Genomic DNA, 27,736 nt, shown 5'->3' with positions numbered 1-27,736 from the left:
ATGGCAGTCATGCCGTCACCGCGCATGGTACGAACGCATTTTGGGTTGTGTTCATTTGGAGACCATTTTGATGCATTTTCGTAAGACGGGGGGCACGATTGTGGTGGAGTGGCCAAACTGTGATTGATTTATTCATGTATTTACTGTACTGTACTTATTTTTGGACCGGCTTAACCTGTATACGTCAGTGGGCGGGTTGATGACGTTTTGCGTAATAAGTCTGAGACTGTCGAAGGAGGAGGAGGTGACCGGAGCTGGAAGACGGATGTGGTCCTCCTCCCCGGTAGTCACTTTTCATCCACCACAGCAGGATTGAACCGAACTTGGTGTGCGCTGTCTTGGTTGTGAGAGGTAGAGCCGTCCGCCGCCTGGAGAGACCGAATAAGACTCAACCCGGTGGCGACATTCAGCGGCTCCATGGCTCGCTAGCACAGCCAGGCTAACTAGCGTTAGCTTGCGCTTCTGCTCCGGCTCATCGCCGGCACCCCCCCCGGCGGTCCAAGCGGACAGTCGACAATGGCCACCTCACGCGGATAGCCCAAGAAACTACAGTATCAGCATTACGCGCAACCCCTTTCCATCATAAACAGCTTCTTGAATAACTGGTAAGTGTCTCTTTAGTTACATATTGACAACTTTACAGCAATTAGAAAAGTTTTTTTTTTTTGTTGTTCCCAGCATAACACCCACCAGCACTGTTGTGTAATGCCTTTTTAACAGTGAACCACTTTTTTTTCGCCCACCTTCAGTGTCCTTAGCTTCATTCAAAAACATCAACAGTCACGTAGTTTGTCCACATGTATTTAAAATGATCGTGTTTAGTCTTCATACGGCTCATTATAGTCTGAGCGCAACAGCAATCTTCAAATCACGAGATTAAATGACAAACGTAAGTGGTTCCCTGTTATGACACAAAATTAGATTGCTCGGAAATGAGAAATGGGGCTTCTGACAGCTCAGTGTCTCTCTTGTTTTGACGTTTCTCCAAAGTTTCGGACGGACCCTGAAGCATGACGGTAAATATTGATGAGTGTCACCATAGCTTCTAGTGAGTTCTTATTTTGTCGTGTTGTAGCCTGTATATTATTAGTCTTCCTCCCTACCCTCAGCCCTTCTTAACTGGGGATGTTGGCTCCCGGCCACCCTTGCAGCATTTGCTCACACACATGTATCATCTTGCTGAACAAGAAGAACACGAAGATCATAATCACACTTTGCACTCCCTTAAATTTACCTCAAGCATGTGCACTATTCGCTTCAAACGGTAAGTGTAAACAAAAAAAACAAAACAAACAAAAGTCCAAGCAGGCTTTCCATTAAAGTCATCCAGTCAATCTTACCATGAATGATGCACATCAAAAATTGGGACAAAATGGGGTGGGATTTTGCAAATTTGCTTGAGATAAATGTAGTGCACATTCCATTTAGCCATATTATACTGAGAAGCCAGAACATTGAGAATCATGCCACATTTGTTGCTATGCTACAACTGAACTTTAAGCATCCATCCATCCATCCATCCAATCATTTTCTTTGCCGCTTATCCTCACAAGAGTCGCAGGGAGTGCTGGAGCCAATTAGCTGTCAGCGGGCACTACGCGGGTTACACCCTGAACTGGTTGCCAGCCAATCGCAGGGCACACATGGAGACAGACAACAGCCACATTTACAATCACACCTAGGGGCAATTTAGAGTCTCCAATTAATGTTGCATGTTTTGGTGATGTGGGAGGAAACCGGAGTGTCCAGAGGAAACCCACCCAGCCACAGGGAGAACATGCAGACTCCACACAGGCGGGTGCAGCATTGAACCTGGGACCTCCGAACTGTGAGGGCAGCGGTTTTACCAGCTGCGCCACCGTGCCCCCCGAACTTTTAGCAATAAATTAGAATTTTAGTTTAATGGTCATCAGCATATTTGTGGTGGCATCACAAAAATAATAATAAAAAAAAGAAAAACAACATTTATCAAGATGTTAATTTGACCTTTAGGCGACCATTGAAATGAAGTCACACACGATGGCTTCATGGCTTGTTTGATGTCAGTTTTTGTGCATTTTTTGAGGCATATTCTTCAGAATATGCCGTGCATGTACAGACTCCGCCAGATAAGTTGTTTCCACTTCATTTATTGCCAAGCAAAATTTTTCACTGCAGTCGTGTGAGAGAAATTTGACTGAATGTGAGTCATGTCGTTTCAGTTCACCCAGGTCAATATTTGAGTTCAATATGGACGGCTTCTCTAATATGCAGCTGTTACCATCACTTCACTAGACCCTACTCATGCATCAACACGACACCAGTTTTTTTTTTAATTGATTTTATTCAAATCTTTATGTCTTTGAGGTGTTTGAGCGTTGGACTTTTTTTGATGTGATTTCACCAATTCAGACAAGACCGGGTACTATTGGATTGTGGGTTAGGTGGTGGTGGCTACACATGGTAACTTTTAACAAGTGCAAGAACTCAACTCTGTTGTAGTTATCTAGTTGTCATTATACAGGAACTTAACAATAATACTGAATGCATCCATTTATTATTTATGTTACTTGAAGTGAAGAACTGTATTCTGTCTTTTTCCGAGGACACTAAACGACAAATACTGAACCACACAACAATGCTCAGCAGTCGTTCCTCTGGCTCACTGAAACTTGAACTTTCATTTTCTTATGTGATCTTAGAAATGACTCATAGATACCATTTGGAAAAAAAAAACTTAACAGAACACTGGGAATAATACAACAACCAGAAATAGTTGTCTTGGGATTTAATACAGAAGTTCTGCTGTTTGGCGTTGGCATATATTAAATTTTATGACTTAAGAGACATTTGAGGTTCCACTGTACCTCATTTAAATTTTGCACTCTGTAATTTGCAGTGAGACTGTCTTTTGTGCTCTGTTGTGTGGCCACTGCTGCATTCATTGATCAGTGGCATCTCTGTTCTCTTCTCGCAGTGCACGCACACACACACACACACACACACACACACACACACGCACACACGGATGTATGAAATGGTTTCTAAAAGACACTTAAATTATGGCCTAGGTCTTCTGTTGTAAAGGTGTAATTATGGCATTGGTTTCACAGCTCATGTAATGCCTAAGATCATTGTTGTTTTTCTCTTTTTCAAATCTACTTATTTCTTTTCAGGTTGTTGGTGTTACTGCAGTTCCAAACATGGTGCAGAAGTACCAGTCGCCCGTAAGGGTATACAAGTATCCCTTTGAGCTGGTGATGGCAGTAAGTGTCTTTATTTTCCACCTTTCTACATCAATATTGCATGTTATTGATGCCGTGTTATGTAATACTGGCAAGCATGCACTCGTTCTCGAATAACACACCGTCCAGAACAGCATAAATGCCAGCATAAACTTGTTCCATTGCATAGTGGGGAAAAAAACACATTTCTGCTAATCACAGTGGAATTCTTTCATGCGGGAAACTGCTAAAATACTCCATCAGATGTGATCAGTTTTGTAAATAAATGCTATTTGAATGTATGAAATGCCTTTGAAACCATTCAATCTTTATAGGCTGCTTCAGTATTATCTTGTGTTGTCAATTCCCTCAACTACCTTCTTTTTTATGTCACTCAAAGGACACTTGTAGATCCAATTATCCATGCTGCGTTAATTTGAATAATTACATGGCTATTAAGCATGGTTTCAATGTCTTTTTAAAGCCTTGTTGTGTCAGCCAGTTGCTGCTTTATTTAGATTAAGCGTTCACCACCAGCAACCGGGAGGATGTAGGAAATCGCCTTAGCACAGGGCCAAACAAGTATCTATTAATAGTAAGGGTAACACACATACACACGTGCACAAATGTGCATACATGTGCCTCTGAAGTGCACTTGTAATTGATGAATTGATTTGTATGATTTCTGAGCTAAAATTAGACAACACTGCGAGATATGTGGATGTACAACATAGCCTGATTTTCAATCCCTTTTAAAATGGACATACAGTATATCCATCCATTCATCTATCCATCCATTTTCTGAGCCACTTATCCTCACAAGGGTCGCAGGAGTGCAGGAGCTTATACATACAGTATAAAGAAAAGGAACGTTCCCAAATTGATCATTCCTGATGTCACTTTTAAGTGTGGACACTACCACTAAACAGTATTGGCCCCTTCTAAAATTCTTATCTTTGTGCATGGTTTCTTCAAACATATCTATCTATCATATCTTGTTGTTTTGACATGTTGATTCAGTTTGTTAATGAAAATGACCTGGCAACAACAAGAAAGAGACTGGGCAGAGTTCCAAGGCAAAAAAACACTACTGACCAAAAAGATCATAAAGGTTCCAAAAAAGTACAACAAAAGAAAATCTGAATGATCCCAAAGATTTTTGGAAGAATATTATATAGACCAGCAAGATGAAAATGTACATTTTTGGAAGGCTTGTTTCTGGTTACATTTGACGCAAATGCTGAAACATATTTTAGAAAAAGAACATCATACCAACAGTCAAACATCATGGTGGTAGTATGATGGTCTGCTTAGCTCCTTCAGGACCTGGACAACTTTGATTGATGGAACCATGGATTCTGCTCTTTATTCAAGATGAAGCACATTTTGGTTCTGCAGCACAGTAAAGATTCAAAACACACCAGCAAGACAACTTCTGAAAGGCTTAAAAGAATCAAATTAATGTTTTGGAAAGGCCTATTCAAGGTCCTAATTTGAATCTAATCGAAATGCTTTTGCATGACCCAGAAAAGACCTTTTGTGCTTGAAAACCCTCAAATTTTGCTCAATTCAAACAATTCTGCAAGAAAGAGTAGGCCAAAATATCGCCACGGCGATGTGAAAGAAAACAAAATGTAAGCGTTTGAGAAAGGAGGGGCAATACGTTTTCACGGCACTGTATTTCTGCCTATAATAACTCCCACTTTTTATTAACAGAGTAACTCCAAACCCTTGTAATGGTCATAGTTGCTGACCATGTGGTTTGCCTGTCAGAGGTTCCACAAAGCCTACATCAACATTTTACTTTCTCAGCATTTGACTTTTGCAAAATGTGAGTCCTTTTGAAATACACAGACACTTTACCACTTTCTCCAAACTCCTCTGCTATGTCCTGCACAGTTAACAATTTATGGAATACAGTTTTCTATGCAGAACGTGAAGGGCCGCGCTGCACACTGACAGGCGTTATTGAAGTATATCAACCTCTGGCAAACACAAGTGTCTTAAAGTGTTGTTGCATAACTCTGCTTGGATTGGAGCCCGTAAGCTTTGTTCCACTGGAGCTACTTATGACTCGGTTCAGAAATTATTTCCGAGTAATCACCATGGAAAGCATTTTAGAGGTGGCAGATTTTGTCTGACAACTGTTCTCTCTGCAGACTCAACCACCACAAGTTTGAATAATTTTGGCCAGAGTTCCAAAGAAACAGACAAGAGTCACTGTAGCTCTGTCAAAGCGAATTTGTCACACATGTGAAGGAGTGACCATGATATCTAAAAATTACAGATACCGTGTAATCTTGAGCACACACATTTCAATGGAAACAAGTGACTCTGGATATAATCATTGTGAACACGATTAGTTGAAGCGATCACATTTGTGTCACAGTTTACTTTCAACAAAAATGACTGGAGTTACATAACACAATATAACACTATTATAATTGGCCTTGTGTGTTATTCTAGGGATATTTACGAGTACAACTAAAAAAATGTTCACTGTGTTTAACTTCAGCTGCGATGGTCCCTTAGGTCTACTTCCTAGTTTCAATAACAGGAAATATTGTTGTTGCTGTTGCTATTATCATCTGGTCGGGTCTCGAGGCTTTTCTCTGGGGAGTCCCATAGGAATGTGAAAAAGTTGCACACAATAAACTTTCCTCTGTTGTTTCAGGCCTGACAGGCCAGTTGGTGTAGGAACATATCCATGAATAGGAATGACTTTGGGAACTTCAAAAAGAACAGCAAAAATGAAATTAAAATACAACTAACCCAGAATTGTAAATTACCGCTTATTATTCCATTTCCCCAAATGGTGAAAAATGTTTTCCCATAACCATCTAGATGATGGATTTGGAAGAGATTCCACACCTAAAAACGTAACTTGTTGATCTCTGTGGCTGATGCCCTTTTTTATTTTTTTATAGATACTTTATTTACTCTAAACATGAATGCATGAAACACATTTTAATAAAATGTTTTTGGGGCAATATTCATTATGTTACACTTTTGGGCTTAATAGAATGCATAAATGAAACCTATACATAACAATTCCTATGCAGCTAGGTGTATCCAGGACAGATATTGGACAAGACTACATTATAAACAGGACATGCTGCAAGTGATAGTCCATGTTGTTGACCTCGTTATTCCTGCAAGTTAAATGTTTAAAGCAACTAGGGTTCATTTGCTCATTTTATTCTCAGAAGAACAAGGTAAGTCAAAAGGAAATTAACAATGAATACAATTTGGAAGCCCCTCTGGAAGTTCTCTGAGGAGCGACAGTTGCTCACATTTTAATAAGTCAGCAGGGTAATGTGGGGCAAGGCGACCAGTGATAAATCTTTTTGTCTCCATTTTAGTCATCTATCAGCCCTGTATGAAGATACTCTTCTTCCAAAGTGGCCACTCTTTTGGGCCATGAATGAGCAACTTCGATTATTGCGAGGGACATAACATTTTTGAAGTCAAGGACAATATCATCTTTTTCCAGATCTTAACAACTTGATGTTTTGGCCTCATGGAGCGGTCTTCTGTTCACGGTCCCCTCTGGACCAGTGTGCGTTTGGGCATGTGTTTGTGCCAAAAGCGAATGTACCGTAATCCTTATATATTAATCTACATCCAGAGAATGGATAGATATTTGTAAGTATTCTTTCTTAAATTCTGGAAGCACTGTGTATGACTGCTTAACACATCTGCCTCACAGTTCCGAGGACCTGAGTTCAAATCCGGCCTCGCCCATGTACAGTTTGCATGGTCTCCCTGTGGCTGTGTGGGTTCTCTCCAGGTACAATGGTTTCTTTCCACATCCCCCCCAAAAAACATGCATGGTAGGTTAATTGAAGACTCAAATTTTCCAGTAGTTTTGAGTTTGGAACCGCACTAAAGGACATAAGGTTCGTGGGAGTGCTGGAGCCTATGCCAGCTATTTTTGGGCTGGAGGTAGGGTACCCCCCTGACTTGTTGCCAGCCAATCGCAGGGCACATAGAAACAGCTACTCAACCTCACAATCACACCTCAGGGCAATTTAGAGTCTCCAATTAATGCATGTTTTTGGGATGTAGGAGAAAACTGCAGTACCCGGAGAAAACCCAGGCAAGCACGGGGAAAAAAATTCCACACAGCTGGGGCTGGGATGCTTGCAGACTCCTACATCACGATGGTGATGCTCAAATAATATGTTTTCCAACCCTAGTAGAGTGGATACTAGTGGTTTATTCAATGAGAAGTTTCTCCCCAAAGGTTAGTCTGTATGTTAGTAGGATTCCATCACCGGCTTCTCTGCATGCTTTTCAAATACAGGGAGTCCTCGGGTTAAGACGTTCTCGACCTAAGATGTTTTGGCTTTACAACGCCACCCCCCTTCAAGGCTTCAGTCGGTTAACAATGGTGACAATTATTAAAGACAAAGCCTGTATTTTAGCACATGTGAAGGGTTCCGTTCCTATGTCGGATACAATGATCACAAAGCAAGGTTCTTTGATACTTGTCGAGATGGAGAGGATTGAGGACCAGTTTCTGTCGCAATAGCTAAGCACAGCCTCCCCTTCTTCTTCTCCATCCACCTCTCAGCAGTAATGCTAAGTACATCATCTTGTTTATTTCAATGTATTTTGATGTAAATTCTGACTTTAATGGTGGAATCCAACTTAAGTCGAAATTCAAGTCGCTACTGTAGGATTGGATCTCAGTCATAGACCGAGGACTCCCTGTACTGTATTGTATTTGATCGTATTCCATTAGGTATTGGCATCGCAGCAGTCATACAACCCGAGTCTCATACCTAAAACTGCTGGTTCATCAAAACAGAAGCTTTTAATAGCTTTAAACTGTCCTCATCCTTGAACATAACTGTCTCAGTAGCCTGGTACCGTTTTATGGAAAGTCCTTTCGCTGTTTAGGTTTGCACTTTGGAACGTATAACCTGTAAACATTCTCCTCCATTAACCTAATTCTTACACTGCCGTAAAGTATTTTCCCCCTTCTCAAATTCTCATTTTTTTGCTCACTTAGATGTTTAATCAAATTAAAAGGAAATGTCAGACAAAAGTAACCCAAGTAAAATAAAGTGATTTTTTTTAAAACAGTGGTTTATTTATAAAGGGGAAAAAATGTTCATCCTTGTTAAATCGTGACTTAAATGTGGCTAATCATATTTGTTTGTTCATTTTCATTGACCACATCCAAACTTGATAACCTATACACCCGTTCAAATTAAGAAATTAAATGGAACCTTCCGATCTGACCCAATGAAGTCGGACAAAAGATCTGACAAACTGGCAAGAAAATGCTATGATCAAAAACAAACAAAAAAAACCCCCCAAAGATCAAGACCAGATCAGAAATAAAATAACTGACACCTGTCGGTCTGGAAAATGCTCCATTGAACCATTATGCACAAATGGAGAAAATGTAACAGTGGTGAAGCTTCCCTGGAGAGGCTGGCCGACAAAAAATAGGATAACAGCCAAAGAAAGGAGGGGCTCTCTTGCGTCAATGAAGCTCAGTGTTCAGAGACAACAATAAAGAAGAGACTGTGTGCAAAAATGGTATCTAAACCAGTGATCCACGAAAGAAAAAAAACACTGTTGACCAAAAAGAACAACGCTTTTCTTATTTTTTTTTGGGGGGTGGACAAAAAACATCTGAATTCTCATAAAGACCTTTGCGAGAATATTCTATTGACAGACAAGATGAAAATTGAACGTTTTGGAAAGTGTCTTGTTACATCTAGTCAAGTCATACCAACAGCCCAATTTGTTGGTGGTAGTGTGATGGTCTGGGGCTGCTTTTGTCCCTCTGGACCTGGACGATTTGCCGTGATTGTAACCATAAATTCTTTATCAGAATATCCTGAAAGAAATTTTTCACCCATCAGTGTGCTGGAGTTCTTTTGGGTTCTGCAGCAAGACAAGCCAAAACACAAAGCCAAGTCAACTTCTGACTGGCTCAAACTAATTGAATGTTTTTGAGTGTTCTCTTTGAAATCTGCACCTCAATCTTATTCAAATGTGCTGGCATGACCTTAAAAAGAACATTCATGCTCGAAAAGCCCTCGTGGTTGCTAAATTAAAACAATTCTAAAAGGAAAAGTGGGGAAAAAAAATTCCATGGTGATGTGAAAAACTCGTTGCCAGTTCTAGAAAATGCTTGATTTCAAATGTTGATGCTGAAAGTGGTCCAAGTAAGTTATTGAGTTTAAGGGGGCAAATTACTTTTCCTCACAGGGCTAGGTAACTTTAACATTTTTTTTCTTTAATAAACAAAATCATCATTTGAAAAATGTATTTTTCATTTCCTTGGGTTATCTTTTGATATTAAAATTAGTTTGGTAAACGTAATCATTAAAGATACAATGCAAAAAAATTGTAACTGCTATCGTGTATTTAGGTCATCCCTAGAATGACGTGCTAAATATTGGGCCGCCACATTATCTTGTTTTTACCACTGAGCTACTGTTCTTTAATCTAGGCTGCCCCCCTTTTCTCTGAGTAGAATCTTGACCCACTTTTGGCCAGGTCGGGTTAAGACATCTGCAACCCAGTTTTCTGCTGCGAATGATCTTGTGCTTCACTGTTCTAATGCGTCGGTGACCTGCTGGCTTGTTATTTACTCAATGAGTGTCCCACATTGAGTGGAATTAAAATGTTCATTGAATGAATCCTGAAATTTAACAGACAATTATGGCATCTTATTATTACATGATATATACTGCACCACCTAATGTTATAAAATGCTTGTGTTTTGCCTCCATCTTTCCATTCACTGGAAATCGAATTTTATAATGCACTGAAAATCCTCCTCACCTGCATTGAAATGTAGATGACCGGATTTACAGACAAAAGAGTCAACATGCATGTAAAACGTTATTTTTCCCCTCCTGCTTGTGCCAACTAAGCAATTTATGTGCGCTAACAATTGGCAAGTGTTTCAACGTTATTGGATCTGTCATTCGACTCGTATGCTCCAGGATGTTACAATTGTGACTTGTAGATTATTGTGCCAAAAATAAATGTTAGGATCTGTGTCAGTGAGAGAGAGCTGATCATCATGCCGTGTGCTGCTTGTAGCTGAATGCAGCAAAGCTGTGCTAATGTCATGTGACTCATTGGAGCCAATGGCTGCGCTGCAGCTGATTTCATTCACTGATCACTGGACACTCATTCATCCTTTTCTCTCCTGCAAGGTCGAGATGCTGCACAGGCAGCTCCCTTCCCCCCTTTCTGTTTGACTCTCCTGGAAGCAGATGACACCTCACACAAATCTTACCTAATCTCCTTTTACACTGCAGTCATGTGTCACTACTGTTCCACCTCAAAGCAAAGAAAAGAAAATGTATTTATATTGTGCATTTCATACGCAAGGTAACTCAATGTGCTTCACATGATTAAAAGCATTCAAAAACAAATATAAAACATGTACTTTGCAATAAATATTTAAAAATGAAATCTGAAACCCATGAGAAAAAAATATTTTTTTAAACCTGAATTTAAAAACACTCACTTGGGCCTAGCATCACCTCTCTTGACAACTTTTTCCATTTGTGTGGCTTAATAGCTAAATGCTGCTTCACCATGTTTCCTTTGGACTCTGTGCTCCACAATTTGAGCTGAGTCAGTCGATCTCGGAGCTCTACTGGGTTTATAAGCCATTAGCATTTAATTCATTCATTCATCTTCTATTCTGCTTATCCTCACGAGGGTCGCGGGCATGCTAGAGCATATCCCACCTATCTTCAGGTGGCCTGAACTGGACGCCAGCCAAATGTAGCCATTAACATTTCTTTCTTTCTTTCTTCTTCTTCTTTCTTTCTTCTTTCTTTCTTTCTTTCTTTATTCTTTCTTTCTTTCTTTCTTTCTTTCTTTCTTTCTTTCTTTCTTTCTCTTCTTTTCTTTCTTTCTTTCTTTCTTTCTTTCTTCTTTCTTTCTTTCTTTCTTCTTTCTTTCTTTCTTTCTTTCTTTCTTTCTTCTTCTTTCTTTCTTTCTTTCTTTTCTTTCTTTCTTTCTTTCTTCTTTCTTTCTCAACCATTCAGTGATTTTTATAGACCACTTGCAGAACCTTCAAATCTAAGCGTTGTTAATTGTCTTTCTGTGTCTTTTTAGATAACATGTTTTCATAATAGGGTGGAAGAGTGGATAACTAGATGGCATATCTGCCTGCCTCACAGTTCTGAGGACCGGGATTCAAACCTGGGTGGAGCTTGCATGTTCTCCTGTGCCTGCGTGACTTTTTCCGGGTACTCTGGTTTCCTCCCCCATCACTAAAACATGCATTGTGGGTTAATTGAAGACTCTATATTGCCCATAGGTTTGAATTTGAGTGCGAATGATTGTTTATATGTGCCGTGCGATTGGCTGGGCACCAGGACCAGTACCTCGCCTCTTGCCCAAAGTCAGGTGGGATAGGCTCCATCATACCCGTGACCCGCGTGAGGATAAGTGGTACAGAAAATGGATAGATGTTCTCATTTCTGATTAGTTACTCGAAGTCGTTTGAGTTAATATTTGTTAATTTTGCCAGTTAAATTGAAGAAGAAATAATGGAAGACTGTGTCCTGCTGAAATATGGTTTGGTCTTTTCCAGTTTTGAAAAATTACATTATTCGACGTAGTGTTTCCAGGTCTTGGCCGAACTAACCATCAGAGGTGTACATTTTCTTTGTTATTCCTCCTCCGAAACACCGTGTAGTAAATCAGAGAGAGACTATAATGCTTAGAGCACATATATGATGGTATAAGTATTTTTCCCAACATTGTGTATGTGTTAAATATGTTATCAATATACTAATGAACAATCCTGGTCAGTGATAGTGTGTCATAATCTTAGTATGAACATTTCCAGTAATTACAACAGAAAATCTAACATTGTGTTCTATGTGTATCTAAGTTCCTTTTTTTACCCCCACCCCTCACTCTCATACTGATCACGCAGTATTGATGTAAAATAAACACAGTAACACAAGGGAAGTGGTTGGGCTTCCTGGTTCAGATCCGTGAAGAAGCACGAGAATCAGCAACATAACATTTCCCAGAAATGATAGTCGAAATGCTGAGTCTCGCTGAAATGGCCACTTCAACATGAATGAAAACACGAAGAATAAAACAAAAACAAAAACTGCGTTATTTAGGAAAATATTGCCTTTTTGGGCAATATTTTTGTGTGATACCATGTACAGAATATGTGAAACTTTTCAGTGTAACTTCTTGACCCTTTCTTTTGGTCTGCTACTCAGAGATCCCCGTCTTCAGTTGACTGACAAGTTTCAGTTAAAAATAACCAACAGTAATCCCGTACTGGCTGAAATTCCTAGCGTTTCTCCAAGTTTCAACGTTGAAATTATTGAAGTCTCAAACGATCCCACTTTCCCTAATTAAAATGCAACTTAGATTGCATAACTGAACATTATCAATGAGAAGAGCACTGTGGGAAGTATATTTCAGAAATCAAATGTCCCCCCCTCAATGTATTTGTATTCATTTATGGAAGATTTTTGAGCCATTTCATGTGCTTTTTTTTTTTTTTTTTTTAAATATTGCACCAAGATGCCGGCCCCTTGTCACATGTTGCTATAAGCTTGCTGGTCGCTGTAAGTGTAGGTCCTTTAATACTTGTATGGTGCAGGTTTATCAAGTATGTTATTTCTAGTCCAAGGTAGCAATGTGTGTGTGTTTATTTAATGCCCACTTCAGCAGTGAAATCGCTGGAAGCAGAGAAGTGGGTGGCATGGCATGCAGAAACTGAAGGCTCTTTTGTTGTCTTTGTTCCGACAAAAGCCCTGTTGTCTTTCCCCACCCAACATCCATTCTACATTGAAGCTTCAACTTGGTGTGACTTCTAATGACGCCAACAAAATAGCGGCCTCGTACTTCTGCTGAGAACAGTGGTGGGGAAGTAAGAGTTCAAAGCCTGCATATACCCTCAAAACATACATGATCAGATGCCTTTTCAGAGTGGTTTCAAACAGCTGTGCAAATTTGCATTTTCATAGTATGCACTGTAGAATGGAAGATGGTTTCTGTCCATCCTGAAGTGGAAAATTGAAATGGTGTTGTGTAAATAATGTATAGCCTGTGGATATTTTTACAGCCATAACTTGCAACCACTATTCTCCATCTGGACCCATGATTTCATTTGTCAACATCGCTATCATGACCTGAGCTGATTTTAATTGAACGTTGTTTAACTTTGTTCTCTACGTGCTAAATATAAAAGATCTTTTTCTACCTTAGTTCAAAGCCATATAATGGCCCATCTTTGCCTGTTCTCCTGTTGTCTTGCCAGATTCAATTTTACACATGCAAACAATCACCATGGTATGTAGTGAAATAAATGTGTAATAGCAGGATTTCCTGAATCCCATTTCCCATTTTCTAAAAGATCTCATATTCCTATTGTTTGCTGTGCAAAGGGGAAAATATTTTCCGTGTATGCAGGAAGAGATTAAATAACTTTGCACGGTTTTGATATTTTTCATCATGCACAATGGAAACTTACTTTAAGATTGTCTAGCTAATTTGAGGTCATAGATTTTGTTGCCATGGATAGTTTGTTTGACTGGTCATTCATGTAAACTAGTTCTGTGTTCTGATTCATACCAAAAAAGGAAAAAAAATGCTTAGTTAACATTTACGCTGGTGATTTTCACACTGAATGAAAGATAATGCAGTTAAATGTCACAACCCTAAGCCAGACCAAGACAGTTGTTCACCAGGTTTATATACTAGAATTAACCATACAAACTACTCTAGCAGAGCTTTTGTCTTTACCAAATGTGGCATAGAGCACCACAGCCTGGACCGTAATTAGGGCCATATGGAATTCTTATCTCGTTTGTGTTGCTAGGATTGCCGAATTATGTTAAGATAGTGCTGTCCTCCATATCCATGGTTGTTCCTTGCCTACCTTGCCCATGGCCTCTCTCTGCCAAACCATAGCTAACACTCAATTTTGAGTACAGTTGTCAAATGCAATAATTCCAAGGAAATTATCCCGAGTTCCCTCTGCAACACTATCGTGTTATATTTAGGTCAATAAAGACATGTATTTGTCTGAGCTGCATTTGATCAACATTTGAAGCTCACATTCTGCTATCTTATGTGTTGACTCTCAAATTTCACTCTGAAGTTATTTTCGGTTCATGTAAACTAAAACATGTTAGCAGCCAGACTTTTAAATAAGCTCTTGTTCAGCCATATTGAAAGGTGAAAGCACAGAGCTTTTATTGTTGACTTCTATTTTTCATGACTAGCCAGTGTAAGTACTCTGCAATTGCGCTGACAGCAGGACAAATATTGTATACAATGTTCCAGAGCCTTATGAGTGAATAAACAAGCTCAGCATTGCGTCAGCACCGAGTGGAAAGCAGGCAGATGATTGGTTCACTTGTCGTGGCAGTGGCAAAGTCAAGAAATACCTACTTGGTTGATCGCCTGTTTGGACACAATTTCGTATGTCAGCTGATTTGCAACTGCAACCTATTTTTGACTACAGTACTATGTATTCTTTTGAACGCTACCATCAGGGGTTGCCTCAGTGAGTCATGCTGTTCCAACTCACATGGTTGATTTGGCTCACACCCTTCCATTTAGCCGATCTTGAGACGGGCACTGCAGCGCTTTTTAGAGGGTTATATCATGCAGTGTACTGGTACATTTTTATATTGCACTACAATGTACTGTATTTCCTAACGAGGCAAAGGAGTCTCTGTTTTAATTCTTATGATGGATTTTTTAAAAATGTCAAATATAGCTTTGCTAATCTTTCAGTGGTGTACTCTTAGTAAAATAAGATCGGTCATACAGGCTCTTGCAAAAAAATATAGAAGATCCATGCCCATTTGAATAGGAGCCTGCTAACAGCAGTTGACGAACAGCCTTGAATCATCATGTCAGCCAAAAACAAAATCTTCAAACACCCTCCTGTAATATTGAAAAAACAGTCAATATATATAATATTATACAGAATATGAAGTATTTGCTTGGATGAAAGGATGAAATGAAGACAAGCAGTGGTTGATCAATCACCTCTTTATTGTGAAAATGCACATGCAATGTCGCCAAAACCAACAACAACCAAATGATTTCTCCTAACCATCAGCCTTCATCCTTCACACTCTCACAGTCTTCTTCCTTCTTCCACTGGCCACAACCCCCAATTTACTCATTCAGTTACGAACTGCAGACACCTTCACTGCTGGTTTGCTGCAATACATTTCGAAGCATTCCCCCCTCCATAATGAGATTCACCTATTGCAGATTCAGTGCATTGTGGATTTTTTTTCACATTAATATCATGCATAATTTGCCTTACTGTGGAATTTGGAGAATATGCTGTGATTTATTTTGTGGCTTAATATATGCTTCCCATCCTAAAACTGGAACCCATTCAAACCAGAAAAAAACATTTGAAACAGTCAACATGGGATGAGATTAGTGTATTTTCAAGAGTTCAAAAGTTAGGTTCATACAGCTTATATAAAACGTATACTAATAAATATAAGTCATCAAAATATATGGTTACTACTCTGCAGATTTCAGATTTCTCTGAATGTTGCAGTGGTTTGGAACCTAACCCCTGTGATAAACGAGGGATTAGTGTATTATTGTATGCTGGAGTGAGTAGCAATTGTGTCGTGTGAATTGCTGTTGGATTGATTGAAAGAATGAGTTCCAGGGTGAGCCCTGTGCAATCTAGAAAAGACGGAGATAGTGATTGAGCAATCTTGTCTTTGGAGGCACGCACAGCAAGTGGACAACAGGAAAAACATATGTAGTTATAATATAACTACCCCTTTCATGGAATGAGAAGAAATAACTGTCAATAATACATGAGTTACCTCGAATTGATAACCATTTGATGACAACTCCTTCCTTTTCCAGGCCTATGAGCGCCGGTTCCCAACATGTCACCTTATCCCCATGTTTGTGGCAAGTGATGTGGTCGATGAAGAGACAAATGAGGACAGATCCACTCATAGGATTGAGAGACGCTGTGCGCTGGATGTGGACGCTCCACGCCTTCTCAAACGGGTAATCAGTCTCTCACCACTAACTGGTACCCTAAATTCATTGGACTCTGGATATATTGTCATACTCTTTAAATTAGAATGTAGTACTTTTTATACTCTACTTGAGAACAGGGGTGTCAAACTCATTTTTGTCATTTCTGTCAGAGGGCCATTATCACTGAAAGCATAAAAATCTTACAACTGAAATTTAACTTAATTTTTTAACTAGTTTTGGAATCAGAAATCAAGGGTAAATGGTTTTACAATCGTTTGGTAACAAAAAAAAATTTGCAGTATTTAAATTTGATCATTTATTACATGACTTTTTTTTTTTTTTTTTGGTACAGATTTTAACAAGAATCATGGAAGTTGACACACATGATTTACCTGCGTGGGCCACATAAAATCATGTGGCTGGCCAAATCTTGCTCCCGGGTCTTGAGTTTGACACCTGTCCTTTAGAAGCTGTGATTGTATAATTCTTGCGTGTGTCTGGTTTGCAGATTGCTGGTGTGGACTATGTCTACTTTATCCAGAAAAACACACTCAACCGAAAGGAGCGGACACTTCACATCGAATCTCATAATGAGACGTTCTCCAACAGAGTCATCATCCATGAAATCTGCTGCTACTCTGTAAATATACATGCTTCTGTACATATTAGTTTACATCCTGTCTTCATAACTTGGGAGTTTACATATTTGATGCCTTTTGTGAATTCATCATTTTTCCTTCATCCTTCAAGGTCAACCACATTTTATTAGCATGCAGCCACTCAGGGCTCTAATTTTAGCTCCAATGGCTGCAGAGTGGCCGTTGCTGTGTACGTTAACTCACAGTATTAACAGTAACTCAGCTAGACAGGCTAATTGTTTGGATAGGCTGACATAAGCAACCTAATTAGATGACACTAATGGACCTGGCTAAAGCGGAAATGTTTTCGTTGCCAAGAGGGATGAAACTAACAGCACACTGTCTTCCATTTGCCCCTTGTATTTTTACAAAATGTTATGCTGTATTGAATGACTTTTCATAATGCTGTTTAACACCGTAAACTTAAAGCTATCACAAACATGCTCGAAGCTGCTGTTGGATATATCAAATATTTTCATTCTTTGTGTGAAGTTAGTTTTGTACTATTTAAAATTATGCTTCGGTGGCTTCCATCTCTTTTCTTACAGCACAGGAAATGTTGAACATTTGCCATAGTACATTTACGTTTGTTTGAGAATTATTTAAACTTCCATACTTTTCATTTGCAAAGGCCTGGCTACTTTTATATGGATAGGCTGACATAAGCACACGATAACTCACTGCGCAAAGCACCTATTTCTCTTTGTGCTTCATGTTCTAGTGAGGTCAAATGATCCATTGTTACAATAGCAACTGAGCAGCCTTTTTTGCTTATGTGTACAGAATGATACAACGTGTTCTCACATTTTCCAGGTCCATCCTGAAAATGAAGACTGGACATGTTTTGAGCAGTCAGCAAGTCTGGACATCAAGTCTTTCTTTGGCTTTGAGAGCACAGTGGAAAAGATAGCAATGAAGCAATATGCAAGCAGCATCAAAAAGGTGTTTTTTTTTTTTTTGTTTTTTTTTCCAGAATGTTATTTAGCAACTTGTTGGTTCTGCATAGATGCAGATCTTGACTGATATGTAAACTAGGCTTTACACAATCAGTGAGTTGAAAAATCCCATCACCGATCCAATCACAAGATGGAGCAATGAGTCTGTTTAAATGAGCTCTTCATTTACTGTATATACTTCTCTACTTTTGTTAAAAAATATATATTCACAATAAATAATGTATCTTTGTTCATCCATTTATGCCAGTGATGCACAGTGACAGACAGAACAAATTAATGATTGTGTATTAGATGGCAGCATGTACATACATCAGTTAATTTATCTACTTTTTGTGACATTTTTGTTAATTTGTGTGCTGTGAGATTTTTTTCAATTGTAGAGTACTGGCATGTGCCTCCGCTCCAAAAAGGTTGGAATTCGCTGCTCTGGTCAATATCAAGTGTTCAACAGAACAACAGCATGTTTACAAACAACCACAAGCGGTACCTATTAGGTTGCTAGCATTCGTGACGTTTTAGCAACCCTTACACGAAGTCCTCTCATGTCCTGAGCACTGATCGTAAAAAAAAAAAAAACAACAAAAAAACAGGATGGGATGGTACTGCAATACAAGATTTTATTGCAGTAGTCTGACAGTGCATCGTGAAAAAGCACATTTGTTTTGTCTGATCCGTGCATTATGTGTTGTTGCTCAGGTGTCTCCTCTCTCCCATGGAGTCGACTTTTAAACAAACAAAAAAAACATATATATATATCAGATAGTTATAGTGTAGTTGTATGTCAAAAGACATGAAAAAACTATATAAATACTATATAAAAAAAATGGGTTCAGATATACTGTGGAAGACGGCGGCGTGGAGTAAAGGTCTTTCTTGGAGCCGATCAATGACATCACTGATTGGATCGGTGAATTATGATATCAAAACATATCAGCCAACCAATAACAAATGGCAATTGTTAGCTGATCAGATCAGGCCGATCCATTCCAATATAAATGTGCTTGTGTTAAATATTTATGCAGCTTGGTCCATGGTGCCCATATGTGTATTTAAATGAATGTGACCCGTTGTCTATTTTCTTTTGGATGACAAAATTAATTAATTTGACCCTCTTTCGCGTAAATTTACTCATTTTACTTTTTGCTCTGCTAGTTTTTTCAAGCGCCCTCTCTTCTTTCATTTATTCTACTTGCAGGGAAAAGAAATAATAGAGTACTACCTAAAGGAGCTAGAAGATGAGGGGATCACTCGTGTGCCACGATGGAGTCCAGCTTCAATTCCCCTGCCTCCCACTAGACCAACCAGCCTCTTTACCAGCCCACCTGCTGACCCCAAAGTCCCCGTCACACCCGCCATTCCCATCCCGCAGACTGTCGATGCCCCAGAGAGCACTTCTCAGGATGCTAAGCAGGATAGCGCTGCCCTTCAGGCAGAGAGTTTAATTGAAATTCTGGCTGGCACACCCGAAGGTCTGTTTAGTTGATAATTATAAATCATTTAATTGGTTGTATTCTGTGAACTGTAATTACACATCACGTAAATCCTGTGATTTTGAGGTGTGATTTGTGCGTTTTGTTTGTTTGCAGATAAACTGGATGCTGACTATATCAAACGTTACCTTGGTGATCTTACACCCCTACAGGAGAGCTGTCTCATCAGACTTCGTAAATGGCTACAGGAGACCCACAAGGGAAAGGTGACATGCAGCATAGCACAGATTTTGTAGCAGTGGGAATCTCATCAACCTAGAAAAATGTTTACTGCTAATCCCAGATTTAGATCACTGTCCAAAATGCATGATAACGGTCTAATTCTACTTTTTGTCTATTATAATACAAATAATTCCATTTTTACTAACTTACTTCATTTTAGATTCCCAAGGATGAACACATCCTGCGATTCTTGCGGGCAAGGGATTTCAACATGGACAAAGCCCGCGAAATTCTATGCCAGTCACTGACCTGGCGGAAGCAGCACCAAGTAGACTATCTTCTCGAGACATGGAGTTCACCCCAAGTTCTCCAGGATTATTACACAGGAGGCTGGCACCACCATGACCGAGGTAAATTTAAACCTCGACCTGCATACGCACATACTCAGGCTGTTCAAATGCGGTTTCACATACATGATTTATGGAGAGCTAAGATGGTGAGCTTTGATCTCAGGTTTCCTTCATCTCAGGTTTTCTTCTGACTCAAATTATATGATTTTTTTTTTTTTTTAAATCCATTCTGAGTGCAAGTGACTGAAACATGCATACCATTTTCATTACTAAATGGTTACGTTAACACAAACGTCTTTGCTTTGGTACCTGCCATCAAATCCTGTGTAGTTTATTATTGAAGTGGTACTTCTGTTCCCAGGAGGAGTGTGCAACTAGTGTTTATGTTTCCATAGTTGTGAAGTAAAAGGATGAAGGCTCTTATCGTCTTACATAACAGAGGAACAGGCAGCTAACCATAATGATTCTCAATAGTTTATTATACAACCTCATCGACTGTCGCATCGGTGCAAGTTGTGTAACTTTTTTCATTTTATCTTATATTTTGTTCTGTAGATGGTCGGCCTTTGTACGTCCTGAGACTTGGCCAGATGGACACTAAAGGACTGGTCCGAGCTCTTGGAGAGGAATCTCTGCTTAGACATGTATGTAGTAGTTGCATCACACCAAACAGTTCACATGTTAAGTCTCTGAGTAAGCCGTTCAGATTACACAGGTTAGGTCATAAGTGTCCAGTGTTTTAAAGGAGGTGAGTGTTTTAAAAGCAGACGATACAGACAGTTGATGTATGGCGCGCTTAAAATCCTCTGTGCATAAAACAATTTTTCTGGAGTTGCTGAATTCTTGAAATGTCCCAGTAAGTACCTGGTATGATCACTTTTAGGTGCTCTCTATCAACGAGGAAGGTCTGAGACGCTGCGAAGAGAACACAAAGGTGTTTGGTCGTCCCATCAGGTAAACAGAATAGAAATGTGTACTTTTAACAAGAACTAGACGAGAAAGTCAAATTTGCTCTAAAGAATGTGCATGGTGCTACTTAAAAACTAAGTCACAATGTTGGCTTTTCAGGTTGACTTTCATAGTTAGAAGGCACACGATAAGTAAGTCCAGCACAATCAGACATTTCTCCAACGGATGACAATGATACATAATGTTGTTTTTCAAGTGTACTGTTGCAGCGGAAGGTGGGAAAGAGTGAGGGGAAGGAATTAAGATGGTATCATTCAGGCTTCTCAGCAGGAGGCGGGGGCAGGGATCTGAGCCACACAGGATGGTACATCAACTATGAATAGCTGTTGCGCTACACTGGCCACGAGCCAGCCGAGAGGATGTAGAGGGAGCAAGGGAGGGAGTCTAGAATTAGCATGCATGGCTGTCACCGCTTCAACAACACTTTTGGGTGACAGGCTCTAAGTGGTCGCTTGTCAGTTTGTGCTTTGATGTGCTTACGGTTTTCCTCTTCTGCAGTTGCTGGACATGTCTAGTGGATCTGGAGGGTCTGAACATGCGTCACCTGTGGCGACCAGGAGTCAAGGCTCTGCTGAGGATTATCGAAGTGGTGGAGGCCAACTATCCAGAGACGCTGGGACGGCTGCTTATCTTGAGAGCCCCCAGGGTCTTCCCAGTCCTTTGGACGCTGGTGAGCGCTGCTGACCACTGGCTCTTAAGTGAAAACTCAAAGTCATCTCTCGTATGGGTTTCAATTGCCCTCTTTTTCAAACATTGACTCACGATCGAGCTCAGTCTCCTACATTTTCATTTAACAAACATTTGCACAATAAAAACATTTGATTGCAGCTATTTTATGCAAAGCATATAACAGATATACTGTATGGTGTGTCATTATACTAAAATAAACCTTTATTGTGTGTTGGGAGAAGGCTAAACTGTCAGTGAGTTAACTGTCAAATTATGTTTTTTTTTTTGTTCTTCTTCTTCCCTGCTCTCTGTAACCAGCCAGTCACTAAGTATCAGTGATACATGTATCTGATCACCAATTTCATGTTTCGTGACTCTAGGTGAGTCCGTTCATTGACGAAAACACCCGCAAGAAGTTCCTAATCTATGCAGGAAATGACTACCAGGGCCCCGGCGGACTGGTGGACTACATAGACAAAGAGATTATCCCCGACTTCCTGGGCGGCGAGTGTATGGTGAGTGGAGAATTAAGGACATATATAAAAAAAAACACGATTAAATTCTAATATCACCTTTACTGACCTAATTTTACGCGTGCTTTCACATGTGCTCTCGCTCTCTTTAGTGTGAGGTACCCGAGGGAGGCTTGGTCCCAAAGTCAATGTACCGTACTGCAGAGGAGCTTGAGAATGAAGATGTTCGTCTGTGGACCGAGACCATCTACCAAAGTGCCAGCATCTTCAAAGGCGCTCCACATGAGGTGAGACTGAGTCACACATGCAGCGTAAGCGATGATTGCAGTGACACTTAAATTGAAATGTAGGTCAGGAGAATAGCGCCCCCCCACGACACCTCAGTGATTTTAATTTGTTGACAGCGCTGCCATCTTGTGGTTGAAACCAGTGGACTGCACCTTTTTATTTCCTGCGTGGAACATTCCTCCTATATGGCGTGATATTAATTTGCCTGGTAGTCTACCTGCTTTGAACAAGCACGACTTGCCAAAGCAAAGACAGAATTGTCTCTCATTGTAATCCTTCCAGATGTACTTTACCAAATTGTCCCAATGGCAAATACTCAAGTTGTGTACAGGTACATGCAAAATGTGTTCTATTTGCTTCCTGCATTTTCATCTGAAACATCTCTCTTCCAATTGAGAGGGATCCTGTGACCATTGAAAAGTGTTATACAAATGTAAAGTCGTAATTGTTAATTGTCCCACAACATCTTTCTTTTCACCAGCTTCTGATTGAGATTATTGACGCCTCCTCAGTCATCACCTGGGACTTTGATGTGTGTAAAGGTGATGTGGTTTTCAACATCTACCACTCCAAGCGTGCTCCACAGCCACCGCGTAAAGACCCACTCGGAGCTCATGGGATCACCTCCCCAGGAGGCAACAACGTGCAGCTTATTGACAAGTCATGGACGCTGGGGCAAGATTACAGCATGGTAGAATCCCCTCTAACCTGTAAAGAGGGAGAAAGTGTGCAGGTAAGGTTTCGAGAAAATGAGAATTTGCTGTCTTTTCTGGTTTCATTCTGCAGGATGTATATGTTTTCAAATGTGTCATTTATATGTGACAAACTTTTGAATTGTTCAGGGCTCCCACATTACACGCTGGCCAGGTTTCTACATCCTCCAGTGGAAGTTCCACAATATGCCGGCATGCTCGGCCACTAATCTGCCTCGAGTCGATGATGTGCTGGCAACCCTGCAGGTCTCCTCGCACAAGTGTAAAGTCATGTACTACACTGAGGTGTTGGGCTCTGAGGACTTCAGGTTAGTAACTCATCTAATGGGCAGTGAAGGACTTCATTTAAATGAATTCAATTCTATAATGAGTTTTCAACTGTTCTGTGTTCTATCAGTCATACTCTATACCGCATACACAGCAATACAATTTATATATATATTTACGTATATCAAATCAGCCCTGAGTATTGAAATGCGGACGCGTCCTTCTCTCAAACTCCTTTTTTAATTCAGTTTTTTCTGTCCAACGCATTCCTGTTCTTTCTTGTCCTCTACCTCCTGCCTCTGTCTTCTTCCTGTGAAGAACGGCTTGCTGTGACGTGCAGAGTTTGTAAGTGGCGCAGTGGTTGCCCGTTTTTCTTTTAGCGCTACCCCGTTGTCATTCCTGCTTTTTGGCTTCTAACTTTCCAGCCCACCTCCGTGGCAGCCACAGTGCTGCTCACAATGTCCTGAGCACATTCTGGCTTTGAGCCTGTTGGCTATGCCCCTGCTTGCATAACTAACAATACTAGCAATCATTGGCCTTAATGAAGTCTAAAAGCTGTCTTATCGACTGACACCTCTTTTCCTCATGTGATGTCAGTTTGAACTCTCAACTTTCTAAAACAGAGCTTGCTGTTTCCCAGTCGTCTTTTACTACAGACATGACCACACCATCTTCAACATTTTAGGACTGTTGGACAAACTAATAAATACACATTTTTTGTTGTGTTCATGTTGTCAACGCAACTAAGCTTTTATTGTATATGTGAACGGCTAGCGCTTGTTTATTGTCTACTATGGGATCAATTGAAGCGAAGTGATATGAGCTCAACTACAGTGCATAAACTATTTGATCCTAAAAATATTATATCCTGATGCCAAAAAGAGTTGATAAATTGTTGGTGTGTTAACATGACAAACCGAGCTAAATTGTGACTAGCGTGTATTATTTTAGTGGAATCCGTAATTTGATAGCTGTATAACTATGCAAACAAAGGACAGTGTCTTTATGCTTTGCCACAAGCGACAGAACCTTTTAACATGCACAAGGGAGAGACAATCTAAGCCTTCTACCAAATAAAACCTGCCCTGGATTTTCAACAGAAGCAATAATTGGCCCTTTCTTATTCTGTGTCACACACAGTGTAACAAATTAGTGTAGCCAAGGTGATCCTCCGTAGGTTATTGTGGCCTCTGGCAGAGCCTAAAGCGTTGAAGTGCCGTGGAGTGAAGTTACTGGGTGCATGTTACTGGGTGTTAGTTTGTCAGTCATCTTGCTAAACGGGTAGAAAAGGTTGTGTTTCCTTACCAGACCGCGTCTCCTTTTACACAGGGGTTCGATGACGAGCTTGGAGTCGAGCCACAGCGGTTTCTCTCAGCTCAGCGCTGCCACCACTTCGTCCAACCAATCCCAGTCCAGCTCAATGATCTCCAGGTAGACGGAGCAGTCTCCTACATAGTGATAATCCCCTTTATTCAGACTTGTGCACCTTTTCAACTTTGGATGCTGACCAGCAGACAACAAATCATGAGTCAAAAAGAAAAAAAGAGACTGTTTGAACTCCTTTTAAAGGGCTGTGTCTGTGTGTGTGTGTGTGTGGTTTTTTTTTGTTTTTGTTTTTTGGGTTTGGTATTTTTTTTCTCGCACAAAAGTCAGATTCCAGTGCTTGGTGTCTATAGTGGGCAACAGATTAGTAAGCATTTGGAATTTTCGTTTTAACACGGCCCATTTAGAGTGAAAATGCTGAACTGCAGCGTCTTTGGAGGTTTAAAGAAGCAATATTTTCACCCCAGGAGTGGCAGGTCTGAATGGGGGAAGACAACGGAGGCGCTGTTATATATGGTGTATACATTTACTTTTACACTCCAGAATCCTGCAGGCAATAATCAGATGAGGCATTCCTCTGGACCACTGTGGCAGATTGGACGTTCTGTTACACATAAACATGCAGCACACAGATGTTTGACATTGAAAAATGTTGTTCTTGCTATATTAACAGATTTTTTTTTTCCACTGTGGAGAATTGGTGGAAAATCCAACACCTGTTGCTGCAAATGACATTGTTTATTTAGGAACTGATCCTCATAATGTTACAGATCAGAGCCCACAAATCCTACGTGTATATTTGTCTGGGCTTATTGCACTCATAAAAAAAAAAAAAAAAAAAACAGTTTACTCTGACCTGAGTCATATATCACACGTTTAAAACAAAACACAAAGCTCCTGAGTTGGTGGGGCATGTTAAATCATGCGATTAGAAATTGACTTTTTGAATTGTCTGGTTAGTGTCCAGATGTTCTCCCATCATCCTGACAGCCCAACCATCACTTGAGGGCTCTTATCATGCCATGAACAGCATACTTGACCAGCATCTCACTTTTTAGTGCTTGAAGCAATAAAATGGGTTTCTACTGTGTGAAATATTTGTATTTATCATTGAGATGTCTAATGTAGATGATGGCGACGATGAGGGCGGATCGCGGGTGACCTTTACGTGATGTACAGGCGGGCACAAAGGCAAACTGAGCCACTAAAGCAGCAAAGAGCATTGTTGTGTACGTGCGTCGTGCGTGTTTGCAAGCAGCAAAGATGTGCGTTTGCGTATTTTGTCGTGAATAAAAAGTTAAAACAACCCTTTTTTTCTCACTAAGGGCACAGCAAGTACGCTTTCCATTTTTTTCGTTTGTTTGTAAATGTGCCCATGATCGACAAATGAAATTTGCCAATTTGCTTGAATTGTTTAAGGTCATCACGTCATCCGACAGAACTTCCATCAGCGGATTTTTCGTTTGCGTAATGATATAGTTTGTGTGCATTAGGAGTAATATCTTTATTATGATACGTATCATTTGACAGTGTTTTTGTCGGAAAAAAGATTGCGCTACTGTACATGTTTGAGGAGTGCTACTGTTTTTGAGATACTTGATGAAGCCGAAACGGTGGCGTGCTACAGCATGCGCGTTACACATGATGGTGACTGGGTTTACTAATCGTGTATTTGTAATTTAATAGCCATTTTAAGAGCCATTTGTCAAAAAAAAACAAAACACCATTTTAGCCTTTGTAAGACTCTCTTAGGAAACAGCTGCTCCTTTCAAGGTGTTTTCATGCATAATTGTTGTCCCAAAACATTTCCATGTAACAGTTTTACTTGTGCATTAGAGGCGTTGATGATGTGACTGTAAATTGCTAAGTCATCAATTGCTCTCGCTATGGACACTGAGAATAACTCCTAAGGATACTCATGTTATTTTAGATACGTGAAACTGTTTGGAACTCCAAATGAAAGGTCAATATTTTTTTTTTTGTGTGGACTATTTGCAATAACATGAAATGTTTTACCTCCTTAGAATGAGGGCTATTGTGTGGATGTACAAGAATGAATGCTGGAAACGGCAGTGAAAATAAGACATGCCTGTAAATTGTATGTACTGTACACACTCCCACAGGCCCTCTTGGCCTTACTCTGTCCCCACCCCCTCCCACTCTGAAGAATGTCTCCACCTACACAGTCAACTACCCGATCACTTGATAATTTTTTCAATCGTTTTATCATGTTTCTTTCATGGGAAGTCTGATCATATATGTGGGTGTGGACCTTAGATTTGTAAAACTGCCTCACTGAAATTAAGAAATGAAGCCACGGGTAAAGTGTTTTGGGGCTCAGTGTTTCATTTCTATTTGAATTCAGTGTTGGACATACCAGAGACCTTTCACATTTTCTCTCTCCTCTGAGTTGGATCACGTGTACATTTTCAGAGATCTCTTGAGGGCTATGAAATGTTTGTCATTACTTTTCCATGTGTTTGTTTGTCTGTTTCCTATTCCGGCAAAGTTGCATATCTCCTGTATCTTTGTGTGAGACATTATATAAAAACAATCTGTTTGAATTCATGACAACGTTGCGCCTTTACAGTTTTTTGGGGGAAAACATTAAACTTGAAGAATGCACATTTGTCTCCTATTTATTTGCATTGCTCATGACTTACGTTTTTCTCCCTTTTGAAACTCAAAATGCTCTCTTTCCTTTTCGAAATAGATCATGGACAAAAAATCTGCAGGTACTTATTGAAGCACGTTAAATTAGATAAAAGATGGGTTTCTTTCATTTGTCATGATAAACAACGTTGGGATGTAAACATGCATAATGAAGACTGACAGCAATAAAGAGACTGGAGTGAGCCATCGTAAATGCTACTCGTCCCACGTTTACCTCATTCATTTGGTCCCAAGGCAAAGAAGTCATCCAGCAAACATTGTGGAAGCCAAAATGTTGAGATAAATTGTTCTACTCTGCACCCCTTCACAATTCCCCGAGACGGTGTATTTTTCAATAGCGAGTAAAATATTATCATGTAGTAGACTACAGGGGTTCACCAGGAGTTTCTCATTGGTTTGTGGGGCCTGTAAGACAACACACACACACACTTTGGCCAGGGAGAGAGAGAGCTTGTCGACTCTGTTAAGTCCTGAAGGTGTTAAAATGACCTCTCCTACGGAAAAAAAAAAAAAAAGAATAGTAACAAAACTATCTTTACACATGAAAAATGCACCAT

The 27,736-nt window shown here is 40.0% G+C and overlaps 1 protein-coding gene across 1 annotated transcript; it reads left to right on the top strand.

The window, feature by feature from the left end:
* Positions 1-83: 83 nt before the first annotated feature.
* si:dkey-237i9.1 (SEC14-like protein 1) lies at positions 84-27,131 on the top strand. Its single transcript, XM_061830315.1, has 16 exons — positions 84-605; positions 3,156-3,245; positions 16,086-16,235; positions 16,717-16,848; positions 17,660-17,788; positions 18,998-19,271; positions 19,389-19,498; positions 19,675-19,864; positions 20,360-20,448; positions 20,688-20,758; positions 21,272-21,443; positions 21,823-21,957; positions 22,068-22,202; positions 22,685-22,936; positions 23,046-23,224; positions 24,513-27,131. The coding sequence occupies exons 2-16, from the start codon at positions 3,183-3,185 to the stop codon at positions 24,616-24,618; spliced, it is 2,187 nt and encodes a 728-aa protein (XP_061686299.1). The 5' UTR covers positions 84-605; positions 3,156-3,182; the 3' UTR covers positions 24,619-27,131.
* Positions 27,132-27,736: the final 605 nt, after the last annotated feature.

Source organism: Syngnathoides biaculeatus, chromosome 9 (assembly GCF_019802595.1).
Source record: "Syngnathoides biaculeatus isolate LvHL_M chromosome 9, ASM1980259v1, whole genome shotgun sequence".
Taxonomy (NCBI): domain Eukaryota; kingdom Metazoa; phylum Chordata; class Actinopteri; order Syngnathiformes; family Syngnathidae; genus Syngnathoides; species Syngnathoides biaculeatus.
This window is presented reverse-complemented; position numbering and strand designations above follow the sequence as displayed.

Coding starts and splice junctions, on each gene's coding strand:
- si:dkey-237i9.1 (XM_061830315.1), top strand. CDS start 3,183: ATGGTGCAGAAGTACCAGTCGCCCGTAAGGGTATACAAGTATCCCTTT. Junction 21,444..21,822: donor TCCCAGTCCTTTGGACGCTG/GTGAGCGCTGCT, acceptor TCGTGACTCTAG/GTGAGTCCGTTCATTGACGA. Junction 23,225..24,512: donor TTGGGCTCTGAGGACTTCAG/GTTAGTAACTCA, acceptor CCTTTTACACAG/GGGTTCGATGACGAGCTTGG.